The sequence below is a fragment of the Leptonotus elevatus genome, chromosome 18, assembly GCF_054856555.1.
Source record: "Leptonotus elevatus isolate MCC_2025b chromosome 18, RoL_Lele_1.0, whole genome shotgun sequence".
NCBI lineage: Eukaryota > Metazoa > Chordata > Actinopteri > Syngnathiformes > Syngnathidae > Leptonotus > Leptonotus elevatus.
In genome coordinates this window covers 15,488,535-15,513,902 of record NC_141256.1, presented here as the reverse complement: position 1 = coordinate 15,513,902, position 25,368 = coordinate 15,488,535, and the positions used below count along the sequence as shown (strand labels likewise).

At 38.5% G+C, this 25,368-nt stretch overlaps 1 protein-coding gene across 1 annotated transcript in view; it reads left to right on the top strand.

Annotated features, from left to right (window-relative positions):
* Positions 1-25,368, top strand: part of nbas (NBAS subunit of NRZ tethering complex) — a 102,905-nt gene that overhangs the window by 23,951 nt on the left and 53,586 nt on the right. The window contains exons 19-36 of the mRNA XM_086061444.1: positions 2,024-2,102; positions 4,144-4,248; positions 4,320-4,456; positions 7,205-7,291; positions 8,305-8,458; positions 9,308-9,493; positions 10,811-10,984; positions 11,847-11,980; positions 13,574-13,636; positions 16,098-16,220; positions 16,386-16,488; positions 17,276-17,353; positions 17,437-17,591; positions 19,114-19,226; positions 20,096-20,209; positions 23,281-23,394; positions 24,388-24,545; positions 25,264-25,353. Of these exons, the coding sequence (XP_085917570.1) occupies positions 2,024-2,102; positions 4,144-4,248; positions 4,320-4,456; positions 7,205-7,291; positions 8,305-8,458; positions 9,308-9,493; positions 10,811-10,984; positions 11,847-11,980; positions 13,574-13,636; positions 16,098-16,220; positions 16,386-16,488; positions 17,276-17,353; positions 17,437-17,591; positions 19,114-19,226; positions 20,096-20,209; positions 23,281-23,394; positions 24,388-24,545; positions 25,264-25,353 (2,167 nt within the window). The remainder of the gene's footprint in view (positions 1-2,023; positions 2,103-4,143; positions 4,249-4,319; positions 4,457-7,204; positions 7,292-8,304; positions 8,459-9,307; positions 9,494-10,810; positions 10,985-11,846; positions 11,981-13,573; positions 13,637-16,097; positions 16,221-16,385; positions 16,489-17,275; positions 17,354-17,436; positions 17,592-19,113; positions 19,227-20,095; positions 20,210-23,280; positions 23,395-24,387; positions 24,546-25,263; positions 25,354-25,368) is intronic.

The following is a 25,368-nucleotide window of genomic DNA, read 5'->3' as shown; positions in this document are numbered from 1 at the left end:
GGCTGCCGATACCAGACACTGATACTTCAGGCAAAAAAGAAAAGAAAAAAAAAGACATTGAGTAAATCCTCCTTGGCAGTAGTTGGCGCTCTATTGCAGAAGTTTGACACATCTGCCAATCATCTGGGTCAAAAAGAAAGGTCACAATTTGTCATTGTTTTAAATGGCATTGTATATTTCAAAAGTGTACTCGCGGTATTGCTAGTCCGTATCGATACCGTGCATACTTGCACTGGTAACGGTCTGGAAAAAAAGTGGCATAAAAAAAAAAGTAAAAATGTATTCAATAAATATGGAAATGAATATAAACAATGTTTTTTGTTAAATGGTTTAATAAAATCCAAAATAATTATAAAATATTAATGAATGAATCAATGAATGAAAATATTCATGAATAATTATAAAATAGTTAGTATAAAATACATTAACATGTACCTTAATATAAAAAAATAACTATTTAAATAAACTGTTAAATTAAATTATTTTACTAAATATTTAAATCCATCATACAAAATCATTTTAAAATTATAATAAATAACCTATAAAATGTAATTAATATAAAGATACATTAAAATGTGTGTAGTTAAAAATATGAAATTAAAAGTAAAATTATTATAGTTATTATGTTAATGAAATACAAAATAATTTAAAAATAATAAAAGATAGCCTGTGGAATTAATGAAAAAAATACATTTGAAGGTATTTTTATGGATAATTTTAATAAATATTTTTTTAATAATACATAACCTATGAAATATAATTGATCTAAATGTACATTCAAGTAAAGTCAAATTCATCGACTCAATATTTGCATGTATTTTTAAAATGATTTTGTGACGTTTTGCGTTAGTTCCTGTTGCCATTTTGGGTCATTTTGAGCTTCCAACTTTGCAGAAACAGTTTGGGAGAAAGCCCCCTAGGGCTCTTTAAATGTACTTTTACTTTTGACCAAACGTTGTACGTCTCGACAATTATTCCGTTTTCGTTTTATGCAATTGAAATCTCTCATCTGACCCCTCGCCTCGCTCTGCTTTACTGCCTTTCATTCCCTTCCTGATTGGAAGTAGCGTGCATCCAATAAAGCACGGCGCCTTGTTATTTGCGGCCGTCCGCTTTATTTACGGCCATGATTCAATTACGCAGAAAATGGATTTCGCCCCGCCGCACAGTACAATCAGTCACCTGGCCGACAAGCGCCGTCCAATGCATAAGAAAAGCGAAGGCTCGCTGGTTGTTATGGTCAGTTGATTTGTTGTGATTAGAGGGAGATGATGCCTACTTGGCGCTGTGGGAGATTTTAATGGACAATATTGGCGAGGCTTCCAGCAGTATTTGAAGTCATCATACTCGTTTTTTTTTCTTGAGGAAGCAGTGGAAAGCGGTGTTGGTGCTCGTAAAAACCTTATTGGTACGTCTTACGATTCATCGATTTGTTGAGCATTAAGAATTCTTGGAAACAATTAATGGCATTTATGAAGGATTTGTTGTGACTTTGTCTTACCTTCACACTATTATGAAAGAGGATAGATCAAATGCTAACATGCTAACAGCTGTTCTGCTAACATTTAGCGCGATGGCAGCCCAAGTGGAGAAAGTTAAGAGGCATTTCGAAAAAGGTTTTACTTTCCTCCTGTGCTTACAGACTATTTTGAAGAAGAGTTCATGCAATGCTAACATGCTAACATTTCTTATGCTAATGAATAAAAAGTCTACACACCCCTGTTTGATTGTTAGTATAATAATGATTTCAAAATATTGAGTTGGGGTAAAAAAAAAAATTAAGAGGTGAATCAATATCAACTATTCTAATAATAATGTGGTTGCACAAGTGTGCACACCCTGGTTTGTGGCTGTGTTTTGTTTTTTTCTTTTACCTCATTCAAACTCACATTAAATAGACATCAGCACACGTCTGCTACTACAGTATTTAAGATGTCTCTGATTAATCCCAAATACCGTTTTGCTTTCTAGCAGAAGCCTTGAAGGTTTTATGCTAAAGTCCAAGAACATGTCCTTGTTGCAGACTGACTCTGGAGCAGAAGGAGCTGTGTCGGAGCCGACTGAAGCTGCTGTCGTACTTGGACCGGCTGGCAACGTACGAGGTAACCTGAAGTGCATTCGTGCCGTAATTGTTACCGTTAACGCAATTGTGTTATCATTTCATGTCCATCCAAAGGCAGTCCAAAGTTTTATTACGCTTCCATTAAGCATTTCCACTTTAAAAGCGTTCATATATCTTACCGCCTGCACAAAAACCTTTAACTTCATGTAATGCGGTCAAACCACAGACGTCATCCTCCAATGGCAAAGGGCAGAAGAAACTTGATTGGTTTAACCTTTCATCAAATAAAAGGTTGCAGCCATGTTTTTTTTTTGTCTTCTTCTTGTCCACGTTAATGCTGCTTTCGTATTTACTGATTACGCCGCTTGGAGCCAGAAGCGTCAGTGGAATATTAATTAATGAAAGGCTGGAATGAGCTCCACAAACGTTTATATCATTGCCACATAGATGCTATTTAGTGTTAGCATTAAGCTAACAGACTTAAAAGCTGAGAGTACACAAAATGTCTTTGTTTTCTGTTCAGTTTGACAATAAACATTTGCTCGCATCTCAAATTACAGCAAAAAGTTCAGCTGAACGTTCAACTTGTATCGGCAAAAACTCTGTAAATTGAGTCGCTTGTATCTCAAGACAAGGCTATATTCTCTGTTCTGCCGTACTTGGAGCTGTTACGAAACCAATTGCTTTCTCAGCCGCTCATAAAGTCCCGCCCAAAGCAAAATGAGGATTTTCTTATCAACCTACCATTGATATTCTCTCTGAAGCGTGCTAATCTCATTTTGAAAATATTGAAAGCTTGTAGCCCATATTTGCGTAAGAGGCATTTGAAGAATCGGACACAAGAATGGATGGCTTTTCGCTGAGAAATGCGCTTTTATTGCCCTGGTGAAGGCCACCAAAAGTATATCAAGCTGGAGACTTGAGATTCAGGGTGAGTAATGTGAAAGGCGCCACCCTTTTCCACGCTCCATAAATCGCCGCGCGGCGCGGCGCGCCGCACTTTTTCTCAAGCAGCCAGCAGGAAAAAGATGAGATTTGAGCCCGCTCACATAGAAGCGAGCCAGACGGACATTGTCATGGTAACCGCAGCTGCGCCGTCACATCTGTTCTCCCCGGCCGTCTATGAATATGATATTACGGAGGTTTTATCATCCCAACTAGGCACGGCGCCGTCTGAGCACGGCCCATTCAAAGGCTGCTTGCCAGACCCGCACGCAGTTTAGAAGATTTATTTTTTATTTTTTGGGAACCCCATTTGAAATAATGTGAATAGCAATAATATGTTCCTGGTCAAACTGACTTCATTCTAAAACCTTTAACTCAGTCATTGGCAGCTGTTTTCAAAGCAGACCTTTTATTGCCGGCCGTTTAAGAGCATTTTGACTGACCCACAGAATATTGTGCTTTGTGAAATATAAACGTAAGTCTAGCTCTCTTCTTTTGAGTAGAAAAAAAGTTTGTTTCTATCTTTTTACATTATTTACTCACCCAATACTTAAATTTTGAGTTGATTTAAAAATACATTTTCATGCGCGATTAATGGCCGCCCCTTTTTTGGAAAGCCTATATTGGTGAATTCCAGTCGCAACGCAGCAGACATGTCCACGTCAAAATTTAGTCGTAATACATTTTATAATAATGCATATATTTGTGGAGACTCCGGTTAAGTTGTATTTTACAATTTTAATAATGTGCAGAATTTCACAAGTTACTTGATCTTAAAGATTAGATAGCTCTTGATATGCAATTATGCCATCTAGTGGCAAAAAAATGATCTCAACACAAATCTATATCACACCTTTTTTTTTTTTTTACAGTATATAATTTTAACTAAATTTTAGGAATTCTTTTGAAATTACTGTATAAATGGCTAAAAGATGCAGCCATATTTCTATTAATTTAACATTTTATTTCATATATTTATTAATTTTATTTTAAATTTAGAACAGATTTAAAATTTGCGATTAACTGTGATTTAACTATTGAAGTCATGCAATTAATTATGATTAAAAATTGTAATCGCCTGACACCCCTACTTTTTTGTATTCATTGGTATTGTCGTGTTATTGTTCTTCCTACAGGAGATACTCGGAGGTCCCCACGCAGCCGAGGAGAAATACGACGCAGAGTTCTTCAAGAAGTTCCGTAGTCAGAATATCGTTTTGTCGGCGCGGAACTACGCTAGGGTAAAATTGAATTCCTACTGTGATAACTCTTGTTTTACTGTCAACGTAATCAAAATTATTTGGGGCGACAGGAAAGTAATTTGCAGGCTCTGGACATCCTCTTCACGTACCACGGAGCAGAACTGCTTCAACATCGACTCGCCATCCTTTCAAACTTCCCCGAGACCACATCTCCGCACGAGTACACCATTTTGCTGCCTGAGGTCTGGTGAGTATTTGGCACCAACCAAATGTTGCTAAAAGTGAAATGTTGAAACCATGTCAATCTAAGACTGCTACAAACTGAGGAAAAAAGATGCCTACAAATGTTTCAGCCAAAAAAATTGTCAAGCCTTTCTAGAATATATTCTAAGTGTCAAATAAAAATGCAGGGAAAAAAACGTGATTAACTCATTCACTGCCATTGACGCCTATAAACGTCAAAAATTAATTTAAACAATTAGTTTAACATTTTTTTCTCCACTTTTGTTAACAACAGTATGAAAACCTAGACATTTTTTTAATAATCTTTTTGGGGGAAAAAAGAAAAGAAAAGATTATTACAAATTAGTGGCGTCAGGCGATAATTTTTTTAAATTGTAATTAATCGCATGACTTCAATAGTTAACTTGCGATTAATCACAAATGTTATATCTATTCTAAATGTACAATCTTTTTTTCTAGGTTTTCATACTCTTGTTTACAAAAGTGGAAAAAATGTTAAACTAATAGAAATAGTTAAATTAATTTTTGACGTCTATAGCCGTCAATGGCAGTGAATGAGTTAAAGTTACTTATAATGCTCATTTATTGACTTTTACGGCTAGACATGCCTGAAAAGTCAACATTTGACAAGTGGCAGTGTCACCTTGCATTGGTTTCAATGTTAACAAGTGTGCATGGAGCTGATGAAACAAATGTGTGCACTCAGTAAGAGCTGACAAAAAGGCATCAAAGGCAAACGCGCTTATTTCCACTTCCAAATGGAAATGTAGCAGGCGAAATAGTATTTATTGTTGTTGTAGGAGAAGCAGCCACATTAGCCTTAGGTCGTCGTCGTCATCTTCTTCTTCTTCTTACTTGAAGTGTTAGCAGAAGTTTTTAGAAGTTATTTCGTTTTTTGGGGTTTATTAGGCTTTACACAATCAGGATTTTGGAGCCAATCACCTATCAACGAGTTTAGTAAAAAAAAAAAAAAGATAACTGATTTGATCAGAAGATGGACCAATATATCTATTTATTTACTTGTTTATTTACTGGCCAATCAACCCCTGCTATTCACTGAGGCAATTTGCAAATCATTGTGAAAAATAATAACAAATACTAAAAATTCTGCCAAAAATGCTCATTGGCAAATCGATGACATTACAGCCGATCACAGATTTTACATGAAATTCTAAATATGTGCTTATCTGATCAGATCTATGTAAAGTCTTGTAGTTATAGTATTTTGAACTAGTAGTAGTATTAGTTGTAGAAGTAGTATACTATATAGTACTACTACTAGTATAAGTTGTTGCTGTTGTCAACATAATTTTAATAATAGTACTAGTAGTAGTATGAGCAGTTTACTGGTAGTATTATGACGGGAACAGTACTAGTTATACAAGTAATAGTACCAATAGTAGTTATACTTGCAAACCTTCAAACAACTGCTACTTTTTTTTTGCCAATAATATGTTCTGTGCACCCCCACTTGTCCAAATATGGTATTCTGATTAATATTGTGTTAGTGGAATATGAATTAAGCAGCAAAATCCAGCCGTTTTCAATCCATCTCAGGGGGCGGCCATTTTGCCACTTGCTGTCGACTGACGATGACATCAATGGGATGATGCAATATTAATCAGAATGTCACGTTTAGACTAGTGAGGTCTCATTTAACATATTATTGTCAAAAAAATGTTTAAGGTTGACTTCCACTTTACCCGACATGGAGCAGCAACACATACAAACAGCCTCTTAATGGAGTTCTCTGCCTTCTGTGACGCTGCATATCTTCCAGTATAGCTCAGTGCTGCCAGGCATGTTGTGGCACAATATGGTACTGCACTCAAGCTGTGCAATGCTAAATTCAAACTCGTCTGTGTACACTAAAAATACAAATCTGCGAAGGGATTTGAGTGCAAATGATGGCCTTTGATATAGTGAGGGCTTGCTGTTTTAGTTTTGGCACGCACGCACATGCACGCGCACGCACGCATGCACTCACGCACGCACGCACGTGCACCTCCTCCCTTTTTTGTGAGTTTTTTGTATGGATGTGGGGCATTTGCAGCTCTGCAGTGAGCATCCATCACGGCCAGCCGGGCTCACCGCGGGCTGCTTCCCCGCTGTCCCCCGGCTTACGAGCGCCGGCCGCACTGCAGCACGCGAGCGAACGAACGAGCGGGAGGGAGAAGCAGCAGCCGCAGCCCTGCCGTGATTATTGATCAGGTTAAAGTAGCAGAAAAAAAGGAAAAAAAGCTCCCAAAGTTTCACAACTAGGCCTTGAATTGGTCCTGTTTTTGCTCCTTTTCCTCGGCGCTCTCTGCTTGTGATTGCAGGATTGTTGGAATTATTCATTCCGCACATCAGTATCTTTGCTCTCGCATGAATATTTACCCTCCATCTTTCTTTCAAATTAGCTTTTTCTTTTTAAAGACAACCTTCCAGGGATCCTAGTCTTTTTTTTATCAATTCCTCGCTGTAATGAATGAACTTGCGGCGGTATTGGTGAAAGATAAACGTTCCGTTTTTAATAGGAATCACTTGCCAGTTTTGGATGATTGTTTTGTGCTTCTTTATGATCGTGGCGGCGTTAAACACTGCGCAGAGAAGCTTTCTAAGATTCACAATGTTTACGCACACTGGAAATCCCTATCAAATGAAAATACAAATATCTTGTAAATGTTACACACCACACAGAAGAATGTTGACAAGCCTGACATATTTGAATGATTAAAAAAAATCGTCCGCGTTTTCTTTTTTGGGTCAGCGTGGACGAGCGAGGCGAGCGGGCACTGATGGCTTGGGAAGAGCAGCGGCACCGACAGACGGACTGGTGCGAGGCAGATGACTGCAGGTAAGCTCCGATTATGTTCCCATCGTAAAATGCCGCCCTCCGGTTCTGGCCAGATGCTTCTTCCGCTGGCGTGGCGACGGGTGGCAAAAAAACGGGCCCGTTATCCAAATGTGAAAGCAGCTCGTCGGACTTGCCAACGTGCGCCGCCTGCCAGGCCGCAGTCATTGCCACCTGCAATTAGTCTACTCTTATTTCGGCACCACCTTGGCGCAACATTGAACTTTGCTACATTCAAATGACTTGAATATACGACGTCACTGTTTGATGTAAGGCAAAGGTCAAGGCCATGTTTTTGCAAATCATCTGTCGCCAAAGAAATTTATGGAATTGCCATTCATCTGTTACAGCTTCCTAAAAAAAAAAAAAGAATGACAATACAATTTTAATGATATTTTTAAATAAGAAAAATAATAGCTGACAGTTTAGTTTTTTTTTTCTTCATTGAAAAAAATAAATAGTGCTGGGTAATAAATCGAATTAATTTGATTAATCGTCATTTTGAAAATTGAATCGTTGAAAATTTGCTAAGTCGTGAAATAGAATTTTGTTTTCTGGATTATTAACTCATTCACTCCCAGCCATTTTCACTGAAGCAACCACCTTCGCTCCCGGCTGTTTTACTGGATTTTGACTGATTTTGCAAGGCCCACAGAATATTGTGTTCTATGGCTATTAAAACATGGAACCAAACCAAAAGAAAGATTAGAGTATCTTCCCTCATCAGGTAAAAAAAAAAAGAAGTATATTTCTATATATATTTCTCCGTTTTGCAGCAATTAGCATTACATTTAAAAGAGCTTTTTGGCAACATGGCCCTGGTTGATCTCTTAATCTCTGCTGCCACCTGCTGGCCGTTTGTGTAATAACCTACCATTTCTTCAACCGTTCTTTGCAGTTGAGAGGCTGCATCAAAGCCTTCTCTATGCTCTTTTTTTTTTATTTTATCGAAACACGCTTTACATTTAACCGCAGCTCTATTCCAACTAAGCGTATGTCCCGATGACCTCGGTCAGGGCCGTGTTGGAGCAGAACCAGTTTGACGACGACACCTTCCTGTACGAGGATGCTCCAGATCTGCTGCGCTTCCGCTCGTCGGCGCCCTCCGTGCAGCTCCTGGCTGACTGGTACTGCAGCCGAGCGCGGGATATCGAGTCATGCTCACGTCAGGTACGGCCAGCACATCTAGCCACCCTTTCAGCAGCGTTGCCTTGAGATACGAGTAACCTGACTTACTTTTTATGGCAAAAATGGCCGCATGGGCTTTTAATGCTGTTCGGGCTTGTCACAGTAGATTTACAAGTGTGCGGCCGTCTCTCTTTTTTATGTCGTAAACCAATGGAGGAAAAGCATGAGGATGATTTGGTGGTTTGTTGCTCATTTTTCAAGACAACTGTGGGGAATCGCGCCTTTCATCATCATCATCATCATCATCCTCTCGAGATGAAGCCACTACTTGCACGCGAGTGTGCGGGAGTGTAAAACCGTCTTTGTTAATCTCCAGGAATCACAGCAGCAGCTCTCTTCTTCTTTCCTTCTCTACCTTGTTCCTTTTTAATTAGTCCCTTTCTTGCTCTCCACGTGACTTTACTCCGGGAGCCCCCAGGGATCTTACCTCAGTCCCTTGATGCTTGAGCCTCTTACACTTTTTTTTCCCCACGAAGTCCGGACACTTAGAGCCGCAGACCTTCACCAAGGCTTAATCAAGCTGAATTTTATTTTATTGTAGAATTGCACATTATGTTTTTGTTTTTTTTTGGGATCGGTGCATATCCTTAAAAATCAGCTTTTTCTTTATTTTTATTTTTAATAAAATGTAAAAATCGAATTTATTTGATTTATTCTTAAAGGTTTATTTTCATTCTTCACCAAGTTACAATACCTATAAATTATATATTTTTTAAATCCCCAATGTTTAGGGATAGAAATGTCACATTTGGATTTTCAAAGTGAATTTTTAGTCGTCGTTTTTTGACCATATGAAAAGATGCCGAATGTAACGCAAGTGTTGTGGCGCAGGTGGACTGCGCGTTGTCGCTGGTGCGTCTGGGGACGGAGCGCGCCGTCCCCGGGCTGGAGCTTTTGTGCGACGACCTGGTGACCCTGGAGACGCTCGTCTACGAGATGCTGGACGAAATCAACCTGACGCTCCGAGACCTGCAGCAACTCGCCGACATCGACAAGCTGCGCCTGCTCATGAAGAATGTAAGGTGGACACAAACTTTCAAAAACATTGCGTGTGACTGTATCCAGTGTTAAGTGTTTTATTTTTTACAAGCAAAATGTGCGTGTAAACTTGTGAGAAAATCTAAACAGAGCATTATTATTATTTTATATGTTTTCCTAAATATTTTTTGTTACTTTTTATAGTATATAAGTATATATTTATAATATCTTGTGGCAAAATCAATGAAAAATACCCCAACCATTATTATTTGTGTAAATAATTTGTAAAAAATAATTTGGGACAAAAATCTAAAGTTGGTGTTACTCTTTATAATTTTAATTTTTAATTTTTAATTAAAGCAGTATTATTTTTAACTGAATTTGTCAAAACTGATTATCATTATTCTATCATGGCAAAGGATATGAAAAATGATGAAATTATTGTTTTTATTAAATCAAATTTTCCACAAATTTTCACTAAAATTTATCAAAACCAACAGTTATTTCTCCAAATTTTGAAAAAAATTAAAATTAAAATAAAATAATTCTCAGCAAACTAGTTCAAAAAGACCATTATCATTTTTGTAAAGCATTCTCATTTGTTTTTTTTGTCCTCAGCAGTCAAAGATTAGCATTATTATGTTTCAACAAAATTATTTTTTAGTGGAATTTGTGGACGTATGTATAGTCTAAAAATAATCAAAACAAGTCCTTATTGTATTTATTTTCTGATGTATATGTTAATTAAAGTCAGAACATTTCCTAGAGGTCGGCGAGTAAGTTCCCATTCTTTCCTCTCGGTCAGTCCCAACGCAGAGGCGTTGAGTGTCGTTTGTTCCGCAGTGTTTGTTTTCCCGTTTCATTTGAGCACGCTAATAAACGCCGGCGGCAGTGGTGGTGTTGGCGGTGGCTGTTGCGGCTAGCGTAGCGACCGCCGTGTCCTTGGAGTGCGTTATACGAGGCGAACGGTCACTAATGGGCCGCCTGCTACTTGAACCTGCCAGGACGGACGCCAGTAAGATCAGCCATGCGGGCCCGCAAATGTCGTTTACTGCCACGACAACAACCGTTTGACTGCCCCGTCGGGACTCGCTTGCTCGCTCTCATGTTCTTAAATTAAATTACCTCCTTTGCCTGCATCTGATGTCCTCTATCACAAAGCAGCCAAGTAAAGTCAAGTATTTCAATAGTTATATATCACTGGCGCTAAGTGCACTTCTTCTACCTCTACTACTTTTCAGGAGAGGAAGAAAAGATTGCGTGTTTGTTCAAAGCATCGTCGAAGCCATTTTAAACGAATTTTGTTCATTTTCTTCGCCAAGTGTATAAAGTTAGTAAATGTCTTTGTGGCAACAGTCCAGCAAGGATCGCTACGTAAAAGACGCCTTCCAGTGGATGGTGCCCTTCCTGCACCGCTGCGAACGACAGGAGGAGGGCGCCGCCGAGCGTCTGCTGCGGGACTTCCTGGTGGGACTGGCCTGCAGCGACCTCGCCTTTCCGCTCATCATCTTCCAGCACTCCAAACCTGAAGTGAGTGCCACTAAAAGTTTACAAGAACACTATTGTGGTTATTTTAAGTTGCAATCATTTCAGGCCGGAAATATTTGTAAATTGGTGCCACCGTTTCAGTCCTGTTATATTCAAAACCAGGTGTGTTGTTTTTCATGAATTAAATATGGCTACTTTTCATTACCCAAATTTATCAAATCTGAGCAGTGGTGCTTTTGTAAATAATATATATTTTTTTTTTTATCAATTTGTAGAAAAAAAAGATTTAAAACTGAACATTTATGTTTTTGGAAATGTTGTTGAAAAATCAATCAAAAAGTCATCTTGGCTACTTTTGTAAATATATTTTTGTAATTTGACCATTGTATATTTTTTGTAATTAAAAGTACATTTGTTTTAAAATTATTCCGTTTTTTTTAATTAGAAAGTATTTTTCAGCTATATATTTTTAAAAATATTTTCTCCAAAGTCAATCAAAACTGCATTATTATAAATAAGCAATATTAAAAAAAAGGCAATATTATTTAAAACTGAGCATTTCTACTTATGTCAATTTTATATTATTGTCAATATGTGAATTATTTAATCATCAAATTATTTTTGCAAATATCTCAAGAATATTTTTGTTAAAATCATTAAATGCTTATGCCGATGGAGATGCTGAGCTAATGTCTATGCTTTCCATTGCCTTTGATGGGAAAAGTCGCCCCTGCCAACATGGCCGCCATGCTTGCACACCTGCACTAGTCGACAGTAAATCTGTTGATTGCGCCTGCTAGTGAACGACGGTGGCCAATTCCGGTTTGTCCTCGAGTATTGTTTTGGGCATTTTGCGTGTGTGCCGCCTCCTCACCACCCCCTGATGCGAGTCTTCTTCATCCAGTGTCCGCAGAAGGTGATCGGGGACCCCGACCAGCTGATGGCGGTGGCGCTCGAGTGCATCTACTGCAGCGAAAGGGACAACCAGCTCAGCCTGTGCTACGACATCCTGGAGTGTCTGCCTCAGCGGGGCTTCGGGTAAGAAGAAAAGCAAAACATGGCCCTGTTGTCTCCCTTTTGGGGGACTTCAAGGTGTCATCAGGAATGCAGCTCCTCTCTGTGTCCTGCTCTCTTTCCACTTCAGCTCCCCCCGTAAGACTGCATGCATTTCAAAGAGGGGGAATCTGATACTGGTGAGGATTAGATGGTTCGTCCCGTCTGTGTATGGAGGATCAAAACTGCCAAAATTCAAAAATAAATAAATAAATGACTAAAAGTGAAAATAAAAATGGATATAAAAAATATAATTCAAAAATGAAATCCCAAAAAATAAATATAAATGGAAATAAAAATAACAAAAAAAAAAATATCCATAAATAAATAAAAGTAAAAATAAATACAAAAATTCAAACATGAATTTCCAAAAATCAAATAAATATATTTCACAACATTTGGAATATGTTTTTACAGCAGACTCATTTTAACATTGCGAACATCACATGACCAAATCCAAGAAACGGGGGAGCTGTGACAGTCATTACCTGAGTCCTTAGGCGCACCGTGTTATCATTTTTCACAGCAATTGGCGAAATGGCAGCCTCTTGAGTTGCCTAAAAAGCAGTCGGACTTTGCTGCTCCATTCATATTCCACAAACACAATATTAATCAGAATGTCGTCTTTAGACTAGTGGGGGCGCATAGAACATATTGTAAAGAAACATTTTGGCTTGCCTTTCCCTTTCAAATGTCGTCTGTGCAAGCAATCGAGCTTTTGATGATGATGATGATGATGATGATGATGATGATGATGACAGCAACTAAAATGTAAAAATGTACTTTTGCCGCTATATTGGTTATTATAGCACCATTTCATACAAAGCACCTGACTCACCATCATAGAATACTTTCTAAATGTCTCAGATTTTCTCTCATTTACTGAGCACTTAAGCTACATCGACTGGGCTCTTTTTTTTCCTTCCTGATATTGCATGAAATCGCTTTATCGGGAAAAAGAAATTCACAAGTGCATTCTTAAAAGACGGTCGAGGGAGACGAGGAATGAAGGGGATGGGAAGGTGGAACAAGTCGTGTGGGGAAAAAAACAGACAATCTGAGACAAAAATAAATAAATAGAAACGCACACACAGACTCTTGGGCTAGTTGGTCCTGGGTCACCTCCCTTGCGAGCGTCATAGAAGCCTGACCCAGAATCGTCGGCCTGGAGGCGAAACGTCATGGGGGCTTTTATTTTTATTTTTAGGGTGGCATCGTAGTGGGCACAAAAACAGGCCACGATACTCATTATGCGTCTCCAGCTCGATGAATGACAGGTTCAGCCAAATCTTTTTCATCAAACGAGGGTCACATACCCCAAAAAGACTTTTATGAAACATGCATAAAACACATGCAGTTGGGCAACTAATTAAAAGAAAATCTAAACCTAACTCAGATTGGTGTTATTTGTAACAAAGTAAACAAAAAAATGGTGGACTACCTTAAAATGTACATTAAAAAAATTTAATTTTTTAATTTTAAATACATAAATATGTGAACATTTTTTAACAAGTTTTTGCAAAAAAATATATGCAACAAACAATTTTTTTATTTCATTTTATTTTTCTAATTTTTCAGGCCACAGACGGACGTCACACCATCTCTGCACGATCGGGTTGACAAACTGGAGAAGCACCTCAGGTAACGTCAACCGTATTTCTTCTCACCTGTACTTTATACAGTTGTTGTTGTTTTTTTTTTTTTTGCATCCACTTATTTGTCTTACCAAAAAAAAGTTGGCCATTTATTTTCCAAAATGGATGCAAGTTCATTCAAGGCATTTCATTAGTTGTGTCAATAGAGGTCACTAAACCAAAATAGCATGAGTGTGATTGCTAAGCAAGCCACCACGTGGCCAATGAAATAAAGTTGATTGAAACTGGTATTCTACTGACATTCTTTTATTTTGAAGGCCTTACTTTTGACAGGATGTTACATTGACGCATACCGGGAGGCTTGTTGTTGCCTCGAGTTGTTAATAAAAGCTTGTTAAATGTTCATTTATCCCCTAATTAGTCAGTTATTTTTATTTCACTATAGTTATTCATAACACAATGTATTTTTATTACTAGTTTTTGGTGTCTGGAGCAGATGAATTGGCTTTACATTATTCAAGACTTAATCAGTAAAAGCGAGTTTTCTGCCGTATTTCGCAAGCAAAACCAATCGCAATCATGCTGCAATGGTGTCTGAAGACAGCCGAGATGTTTGCTTTGTAGTTACTGTCGCTTTCCCTCCTCCCCTCATAATGGGCCTCTGATGGAGAACAGCGGCAGGAACAAAAAAAAAAGAAGAAAAAAGAACAGCAAGCACAGTCATCACACACACACGCACACACGCACACACGCATGTGCACAATATATCAAAGCAGCGGCAACGGTCCCGTGGCGTTCAAACGGCCCGGGGCGTTTTTTGCTGCTACAGTTTAAAATCACCTACATGTCGCGCTCCTCTTCTTCTTCTTCTTCTGCTCCTCCTCCTCCTCCTCTTCCCTTCCCCCCCCAGGGTGAACCCCTCAACACACTGCGGTGATGGGGCGGAATGAGGATAAGGAGGGCAAAGGGTGGCACGCTGAGGGGAATGCAGATGAGGAGGAGGAAGTGGGCTTTGTAGTTCGATGTTGGCCTTTACTTTTTAAACGAGATTTTTTTTTTTAATAGGCGGAGAATCTTGTGTGCGTGCGGTTCTTATGTAAAATAGCCCCACTCTTTCGTTACAAGTTGGCTGCGAGTGCAGATTGGCTCCCACACATATTTTTAGGATATTTGTTTAATTTCACACTTGATGGATGAAGATGCCTCCGTTTTCACCGTCGAGAAAAAAATGGGCAGGGACTGTAAATGTTTCACTTGAATTCACGTCACGCACTACTGAGCCCATTTGAACTTCATCATCATTTGAATGTGTGCTCCTTAGAATAAAGCAAGTTGCCTCTTTTTGAAAATCATGAAATTTGCTATGAATATTTATCATGAGTAGAGACCCGCAAAAAGGTCTCGGGAACCCATGCCCCAAAAAGACATTTGCCATTTTGGTTTAACGTGGCCATTTTAAAGTCATTTTGACCTTTTCCAGGGGTCAACTCTGCTCGATTCGATTTTGATTCACAAGAGTTCAGTTTGATTGGATTTTGATTTTTTTATGATTCCATTCACTTCACTTCAATCCGAATATTTGTGAAACATCAAGTCTTAAAAATCAAACGCATGATAAAAACTCCACAAACATTACATTTCTAATTAAATTGTGTGGAGGAAGTAACTGGTTAAATGGAATTAGTGGTATAATCGCTTAAATGTTACACAAACATTGGCATCAGCAAGAGAGCTGAGATGAAAATATTTATAATTGTGAATATAAATTAAAAAGATTCTGAATTGTCTTAATTAAAGTGCAATAAGTCAGCCCTTTCATAAATGTAAGAAAATACTTTTTTTTTCTTTTTTTATAAAGAAAATATTTTTAAATTCATGTGAACAGTAAATGTCAAGAAAACAGTACAATACAAAAAACGTCTAAAAAATTATATTCTTATAAATGTATGGAAAAAAAGAGAAATTAAATGAATCAATTTATGCACATTAAAAACAGTTGGGTCAAAAATAACCCAACTATGGGTCAAAAATGGACCAATCCCGTACTTGGGTCATTTTGACCCAATTTTGAGTCGAGAAATTGGTCTTTTAGAGTAAAACAACTCATAAATATTGATCAGATCCTAAAATTGGGTCATTTTGTATAAAACGAGCCAAAAAATGGGGTCAAATTGACCCATGTAGTGGATCGGTCCATTTTTTTATCCATAATTACTTACATGAAAATTGGTCAACATATCTACAGTGAGAAGCCCCACAAAAAAAGGTCTCAAAAACCCATGCCAGAGACACACACAGGAAGTCTGCCAGTTTGGTTGGAAGTGGCCATTTTAGGGCCTATTTGTAGACTCACAAAAAAAGTCTCAAGAATCCATGCCGGGAAACCCACTGAAAGTCTGCCATTTTGGTTTTGCAGTGACTATCTATTCTTCATGAAAAATGTTAGTTACACACGGCCTGCATGGAACCGATATGGGGACGTGTTACTGTATTGTGTGTGCTTTTAGCGTGGCCGAGGTTCTGGAGAAGCACGGCCTGCAGAAGCCCATCTCGTACGTGAGGAACAGTCAGAACAGCCCGGAAGAAGCCCACCAGCTCATGGTCAAGCTGTGTCGCCACACCGGACGCAAGTACGTTGCCGGAACGCTTGCACGCGCTCGAACGCAAAACACACGCTGGCCGCCTGCGTTCATAATGAGATCCAATATCAAGATTTGAGGCAATAATCATACTCAGTTTTGGATTTGGAGCGAGTGGTCGGTATCCGATACATGTGGTCCCGTTTGTGCACGCAGGAAGCCTCCAGTGGGGGAGACCGTGTGGAGAGGTCTGCTGCAGGATCTGCTCGACATGCGGCAGAACGTCTACACCTGCTTGAAAGCAGAGACATGCCACCAGGTACATTCAAATATCCATTCAATTACTGTACAAGAATTCACAACGAATAATTATTATTTATTTAATTTGTTTTTATTAGTCATCTAACTTTGCCCTTGCTAATCCTTTTTTTACGCACATTTTTTAAATTAGTTTGAATTTTATATTTAACATTTTTTAAATATGAAAAACATTTCAATTTTAATTATTTACATTTTTATGTTGCAATTAGTCATATTGTATTTTGCGTTCAGGGTGCAGTTAATTTTTTTAATTATATATTTATATGTTTAAAATCACAAATTGGATTAAAATTTTCATTTTGTAGTTATTATTACCACTGTCATTTTTTTTATTTATTCCATATTCATGTTGTTTTTATTTTATTTTTACTGCAATTTTTAATATTTAAATTTTCATTTTGTTTTATTTAAAAGGAATGAATGACAAAATATGTAAACTATATATATATTTTTCATCTTTAAATTACTCATCAAATATTTAATTTGTTTTAGTTGAGCGTGATTTCTGATTTTATTGTTTTTAATTGTTAAATTTTTTTCTCTCACTGTCCTTCATTTTTATTTATTTCACATTTTGATGTTTGGTTTTTGTTTTAGTTATTATTCCTAAATTGAACTTTCAACTCAATTTTATTTGTAGAGCACTGTAAGAACAATTGCAGCTGAGTTAATACATTAATACATTATGACAATTGATTATCACATATATATATAAAATGTATATAATTTTTTAAAAATATATTCTTATTTATTTTGAACGCAATTTTCCCAACTTACTTGCGCAGATCTTTGTTGAGTCGCTCTTGTGCTCCAGCCGGCTGGAGAACGTGCGTCTGGCTGGTCAGCTGATGCACTGCTCCAAGGTACGCGGGCACACGGCGGCGGCCCTTCACCAATGGAATCCGTTTCAAAAAAAATCAGCGTCACCCCTTTTGCCGTTTTCCAGTTTAGCCAGGACGCCCCCGCCAGCGTGTCGTTCCGCGGGAAGGCCTACGCCGTCAAGGTGGCCTATGACAACAGCGTGGAGTTGGTGCTGGCCGCCGCCAGGGAGTACTTCAACTCCTCCACCACGCTCACCGACCCCTGCATGGGCCTGGCCAGGTGAGACCGAGCATCCACACAGAGCGCTTCATCATCGTCATCACGTTGCTTGATATGAATCCAAAGATGCTTTTTTGTGCAAATCATCGATTGCGCAGCCCCAAATGATCCGAAGCCATTTTTTCAACCATTTGTTTTCTTTCCCTTCTTCTCTCGTAATCTCCGCTCTATTCACGCCGTCGGCGTGATTACGCCACGGAACGGGCCGGCAAACAAGAGCGCCTAATTTGTGTACTAAGTGGGGTGAACTGGGAATGCTGTTTATTCGGGCGAAGCGTGCGCATCTCGCAGGCGCGCCACATTCATCTGAATAATGTTTGATTTGGCCGTAATGAAGCGGCTCATTTGGCCCTGCTACAAAACACTCGTCTAATCTCCGCCTTTTGTTATTGACACTGCAACCCTAATAAATATACAGTGCTCCCCTGCTATTCGCTTTTCCAGCCCTGCCGCCGGTCGTGAAAATCTGACAGTAATTGAATTTGACACGCCCTCACCAAAAAGGTTTAGAATTGCCCATAGTTGGCGCAAAATGGTGGAAAAGCACTACTTTTGTCCTCCTCAGCTGACTCAAATATACAATGTTGAATTATTTTTTGTTTAGTTTTATTTTTTTGGAGTAGCAGTTGTTTGAAGGTTTCTAATTACGCTAAAATCAATGCAAATTTTCACTCGTCTTTTTATGGCACTTTGCATTTTTATGTTAGCATTAGGCTAGTGGACTTTGTGTAGATAAAAATATTTGCTTTGGAAGTACATTTTGGTGTTTCAGTTTACAGTGGACCCTAATATTTACGGCGGTTATAGACTGTGCCTGACCATTAATACTGAAAATCCATCAGTAATTGATTTTCCTTATAATTGCTTTGCAGAGAAATGTGAGGAGTGCAGGATTTGTCAGTGGGGGATCGGCTAAAAAAACAAATCCACGAATAACTTTGGATATCCCAAAAAAAAACACAATATACATATGTAAATTAATTATTCCCAAACTGTGAATGTATTTAACACTATTGTTATTATCGTTATTATTGTTATTATTATTACTATTATTATTATTATTATTAGTAGTAGTAGTAGTAGTAGTAGTCGTCATTTCTGGACTATAAGGCGCACCTGACTATAAGCCGCGTCTTTGTATTAGCCGCAGGGTCGAATGCAAGTGAAAAAAGTAGCGGCTTATAGGTCCAGAAATTACTGTAGTAGTATTAGTATTAGTTTCTCATAATGCAGGAATACGGTGAAATGTGTACTTAAATCAGTTTAAATGTGTTTTAAGAATGACAAATGCTTAGAGATGTTCTCTCTATATTGCAGTTATTTGGTGGGCACACACACACACACACACACACACACACACACACACACACACACACACACACACACACACACACACACACACACACACACACACACACACACACACACACACACACACACACACACAAACACCACCCCCCCGTCCCCTGTGATAAACGTGGGGTGACTGTCTCGTCCTAAGTGCTGTTGTTGTGGCCCTCAGGGCTTGTCTGCAGCTGATCAGCGACTGCCCACCGGCCGTCCAAGAGGAGCTGGACCTCATCGACGCCCTCAGCCAGCTGGCGGACTTTGGCGTCAACATCCTGCCGCTGCAAGGTAAAAGCCACCTGCTCTGTGGAGACGTTTGAAAATGGCTTCAGTTAGTTCTGTGCCACTCTAATGGCCAGGCTTCAAACAGAGGGAAGATTCTAGTGCTAGCAACAGGTTGCAAGAAATGCTAAAGTGTACTAAAAACTTTCTCTTTATGCATGGTGGGTTTAATAGCACGTGTTCCTTCATCTCCACTTGTTGAGGATGGCAAGAAGATGAGGATTGTGATTATTTTGGAAAAGGGACAATATCAACCGATAAAATTGTTAATTGTTTTTCAACATGGCCCTGGTTGATCTGTTTTGCTCTGCTGCCACCTGCTGGCCGTTTGTGTAGTAACTACCATTTCTTCAACCGTTCTTTGCAGTTGGGAAACTGCTTTAGCATTCAAAAACGGATAAATACGTCTTTGGGACACTTTAAACAATTAAAATAGAACATATTTATACGTTTTTTGGGAGCAAATGAGTTAAGTGTGTTAAAATATTTAAATTGAAGCTAAGTAAAAAAATTCCAGTGGTTCCTTACCTCAACATTAAAGCTTGATAAACATTAAAAAAAAAAATATATATATATATTCAAATAAAAAATATTAAAATTAGAAGTTAGAACTAAATCATTAAAACAAATATTCAAATTAAAGGTAAGTTTTAAAAAATGCAAATACTTTCAAATGAAAGATAAATATGTTGAAATTATTTAACTTACACGTATAATATTCATTTTAATTAATATTTGGGATACATCTCACACACACACAAAAATGTTATTCTAAGGACTGCAAACACATTTTGTGAATTGACACTCAAGCCTACTCGTAAAGGTTTTTGACACGCGTGCCTTCCTGCCTGACGTGCTCCTGTCCTTCCGTGCAGTGCGTCTGCGCTCGGACAGGCTGTCTCTGGTGGAGGACTGCGTCGCCCACTGCGCCGCCGCCTACAAGCAGTCCACCACTCTGCTCAGTGTGGCATCTCTTCTGCGAGTGGCAGGTACGTTTGCTTAACACGCCACGCACCCAATTTTTTCATTCAGAGCAATACGGTGACAGTATCGATATCTCTTGCATTGAGAACATACTGTTTTTTTTTTGTTTTTTTTATTTTAGTTAGTTTTTGTTCCGTTAAGTTTAGTTTTTTTAATTTAGCTAAATTAGTTTTCAGGGTGTTAACGTTATTTTTTATTAGTTTTAAAAATAATGCTTAGTTTTAGTTAGTTTTAATATTAGTTTTTGTTTTAAAAAAATGTGTATTATTTGTGCACAATATTTAATAAACACCATGGTACAATGAAAAAAGTAACACATTTCTTACATAGCGTTGCATTTCGGCTGAGTTAAATGAAAAAGCATGCGAGCCAAAAGTCGCCTAGTAGCGTCGTCTTCTGAAAGTGCTTTTCTATTGGCTGCTGCTAGATGACATCACTTCTGTGTGACACACTTTCATTCCGATTAATATCAAAATGAATATACTTAAAATCACATTTAAAATTTTCTCCAAAGGCACATGTATCGCGGTAAATTAATAACGGTATCAAAGACTAAAACTCAGGATATTTTCTGTGTAATTATAGTTAGTTTTAGTGAGTTTTGTAAACATAAAATGTAGTTTCAGTTAGTTTTTTTAATTTTTTTTTTAAGCATTTTCATTTTTATTTTATTTCATTAACGAAATAGTTTTTTGAATTTTTGTTTTATTTGTTCCCGTTATTTGTTGTTAACTAAAATAACTTTGTTCATAACTCATTTGATCACTGGCATTGGGCCGAAACCCTGTACCTCCAAAAAAGTCACTTTTCAGGAGATCCCAAAAACGGCGATATTATTAAATTTGATGTATTTATTTATTTTACTTGAATTTGGCACAATGTGCTACTACAATGGACGCATGATTTATTATTTTTTTTAACGATCATGTGATATAAATATCAGGCTGCAACGTCTCAGTTTGATGCCGTCCGTGTGTCAATTTGAGTTGCCCGAGGGGCCTCAAACTTGACGTAAATGTTGCACAACTATCAATAATGTTGTGCTGTGTCAAGTTTGTAATTGAAAGGAAAAAAAATAATAATCTGCTTGGAGCGACATCGATTATCTCACCATTTCAAACAACTGTGCTTTTTTTAACAGTTTTTTTCTGTATCTTGCTGTTGATTGACAACTAACGCCAGCCAAATATATATACGCATAATAGTAAACACCATTTTTTTCCTTTAGTTTCTATTTGAGTGAATAGGGGTAAATAGATGAGATCTGTTTGAATTTCCTCCTAACAAAACAAAAAAAAAACCTTAAAAGATCTCCTGCCAACTGGCCTTGTGGCATTTTGTTCTCCTCACATCCAATCAGGGGGCTCCGCTCACCACAGGCAGCCAGAGATGAGAGGTGGAATAAACACGTTTTCAAATAAATAAAATGCGACAGTGTGGGGCGGGGGGGCTGTGGTGGGGAGCTGCTTTTGAAGGGTGCATAGCTCTGGGACTGCTAGGTGAATATTTAATGCCGGTTTCTTACCGGCATGGCCGCGGCAAAAAATGAAAGGAAATATAAAAGGATCCTGCAGGGTTTGTTTCCTGCCTCATGGAAAAGGTGTTCAGGATTTTGCAGTGCGCCTTCAATATAAATTTTTTTTTTTTTTCTGAAGGTGGTCCTCATTATCATGCACTAATTCCCAATAACATTGTGCAAACTTGAGTGGAAGCCTTGTAATGATGTTGCAAAGAGCCCCGGCGGAATCGCTTGTCGTCTTGTCTTCATCAATGTGTATGTGGCAAAATTACCAAGATGGTTCAAACAGCGTCACCTGCCCTAAAAACTTCACTTAAATAGCCCAAGTGGAACATTATTCAAGTGCTGTCACTATCGAATATTTTTTGGAATCAATTAAACTATCTATTATTCAATTGATTCATCGATTAATTTGATCGATTCATCGATTAATTTGATCGATTCATCGATTAATTTGATCGATTCATCGATTAATTTAATTTTGCATTAAAGCGTATTACAAAAGTATCCCCCCCGATGGTTGATGTTTATTTTGTACTTCGGATTCGTATAGTGATTTAAAAAAGGGGGTGGGGGGGGGGGGGGTTGATGTTGCACTATGTTACCGGTTTGGTCATTATTTAAGTAAAAACAGATGTTTGCAATTGTCTTATTTTGATTAAACTCAGCAGATAAACAGTTTCATGAAGGACTACAGAAATCAAGTCAACAATTACTGTTGATATGCTGAAATCAGATGATTTGGACAATAACAAAAAAAAAAGGCTCCAAACGGCTACTCGATTATTAAAATAGTTGTCGATTAATTTGATAACCGATTGCTCGTCGATTTAATCGCTTAATTTCGACAGCTCTACATTGTTCTGCGTTAGCATAGCTTAGATATAGATGACATGTTCCGACTTCCTGGTTATGTTGCCACATAGATATTGCCGGTGTTCCACTTGGCTCAATACTAGGTCCACTCTACTTAACATTACTTAGCCTTCCAGTAGGGAAGCTAAATGGGATAGACTACAGTGCATTCTGAAATTTCCGTGACGTCGCTGCCAAAAGAACGAACTTGTCTGTACATAGACAGTTTAATAAACATCTGAGATACTGTAATAGTAACACAAAGACAAAAAAAACAACAACCTGCTTTTTATCCTCTCTGGGTCATCTCTTTTTTTTCCCCCCCATTAAGTTTATCAGGTTTTGTCATTGATGGCAAAACTAGTCCCCAGACGCCGCGCGAATGCTAACACCGAAAGCAATCCCGCCGACCATGCGTACCGCAGTGATGATTCCCATATTTATGCCGTTCTTTCTCCGTATTTAATTTGTGGCCGGCGGAGAGGAAGAGAGGGACCGCAGTAACCTCATTTGCTGGGGCGGACGGCGATTAATATGCCGCCTCGCCGCTCCGACCTTCGCAAGGAGGAATGATATTTATTGAGGCAGATGTTAGACGTGATGAGCAGGATTATGAGTTTAGCGTGTTGATGGAGATGAAAGGAAATGTTTTGTTTTTGTTTTTACATCAGCATTTTTATTTTTATGTTTGTGTGTGTCAAGGGGATGATGAGGCCGCCCGCAAAGGCCGAGTGTTGACCCTGCTCGCCGAGCAAGCCCTCCAGTGTCTGGACTTCAAGGCTTCTTACATCCACTGTCAGGACGTCATGGATGCAGGTACGTCGTTAGCCAAGCGCTAGCTGAATGACGAGCTACATTCACACATACACTTGTAACTAGAACTATGGATGATTTTAGGATTTGTTTATCTGGTGTCAGCAAATCGGAAATGCGCAGAGGCAGATGGCAAAACATGTCCTTGGTGGATTATTTGGGGAAACCGTCGATGGATTTATCGAGTAAATTCTTACAGATGCTCATAGCGGATTAATGCGATCGATGCCCAAGGCATTTTTGAGCAATGACTTTTTTTTTCTTTTTTTTTTACATACCGTAAATACTGTATGTGTATAAGGAGCAGTCATGACATTAGTGTGACGTGTGCAAATTTGGGTTTCCTGTATATAGGCAATATGTCGATCCGCTGTCTGCAGAAATGCCATTCATTCATTCATTTCAGTTCATTTTACTGTATATTCCCGCCCAAACCAGTGTTTCCTGTTTCCCCTCTGTCGGGTGGCCCGGGAACGTATCCTTTGCAAAAAAAACACGTTCGTTGTACTTATTCAAAGCTGCTTTCAAAGACCTGTTTTGATTGCTTGTTTGGCCTCACATTTTACAGCGCGTGCAGGAGAATACAAATCATTCGATCATAAAGTTGTGATGAGGTTTCCAAATGCGACAATATGCTTCATTTATGATGCTTTGAGTCTTTTTTTTTTCTTTTTCTTTTTTTTTACACCTTTTCATTGACGCGTGCCAGCGTTTGAAGCAATTAGCCTGCTTGCGTCCCGCTCAGATGGTCCGATTCAAGGTCGACTGCGTTTTTGTGCGCACCCACTCAGGAGAGCGATTACCAGAACATAATATATCGCCGCGTGTAATCGTTCTCTGTGTGCTTCACACAATTAGCCTGCAGGGATTTAATGTGATTATGTTTTTGTGTTGTCTCGCTTACCAAAAAAAAAAAAAAAAAAAAAAAGAGTAAAATTGCTCCAAGGGAAATCGCTCTAAGGGATGTGGGACTTGTCCCCCTCTCCCTGTTTTCAGGTTACAGTCCAGCCTGGGATGTTTGCAGTCTGCTGGGCCAGTGCGAAGGCTTCACTGACTTGGAAGCCAGACAGCAGCTGCTGGCCTTTTCGCTCACACACTGCCCGCCCGACAGCATCCACGCGCTCCTGGCCGCCTCCAGCGACCTGCAGACACAGGTTGAACCGCGTGTCACCCGCAACTTTTGTTTGTATAGGGGCCCATGCGTTCAGAAAATTCTTTGTCAATCACAAGAAGGAGTCATGCCCTATCGCCTATGACAAAACTCCTTTCTGAACTGCTTTTTCTTGCACTCGGGGTGAAATTTAAAAATAACTTATATATATATTAGGGGTGTCAGGAGATTAATTTTTTTTTATCGTGAATTAATCACAAGACTTCAATAGTTAACTCACGATTAATCACACATTTAAAATCTGTTCTAAAGGTACAAACAAAATGTACAATAAACAATTTTCCTCTTTTTTTTCATTTTTTTTTTTTAACTAATAGAAATATGGCTGCATATTTTAGTCATTGATACAGTCATTTCATAATAATAAATAATAATATAGATTGATAGATGAATAGATTGATTGATTGATTGATTGCTGGTTTCCCCAAAATTATCAGCCACAGTCAATGTATTTTCTATTGGCAAATTTGGCAATTTTTTCAGGGGGAAAAAAATATCATTGCAATCATAATAAGCGTCGATTATTATCGGATTTCCACTGGGGTCCAAATTCGTTGAAAAAAAAATATCACTCTTTTGTGATTCATTCTAATGACAAGCTGTCAGAATGCCAAAACAAACGTTAACGTACTTTGTTGCCGCAAACGCTCGTCTTTTCAAACGGATCTCATCCGTCTTTGAATGCCCTTTTTGTGCTGCAGGTGTTGTACCAGGCAGTCAACTACCAAATGGAGCCTGAGACTGCAGAGGACGCGAGAGAAGCCGACGAGGACGAGAGCAACTCATCCAAGGTGTGTTTATTTGTG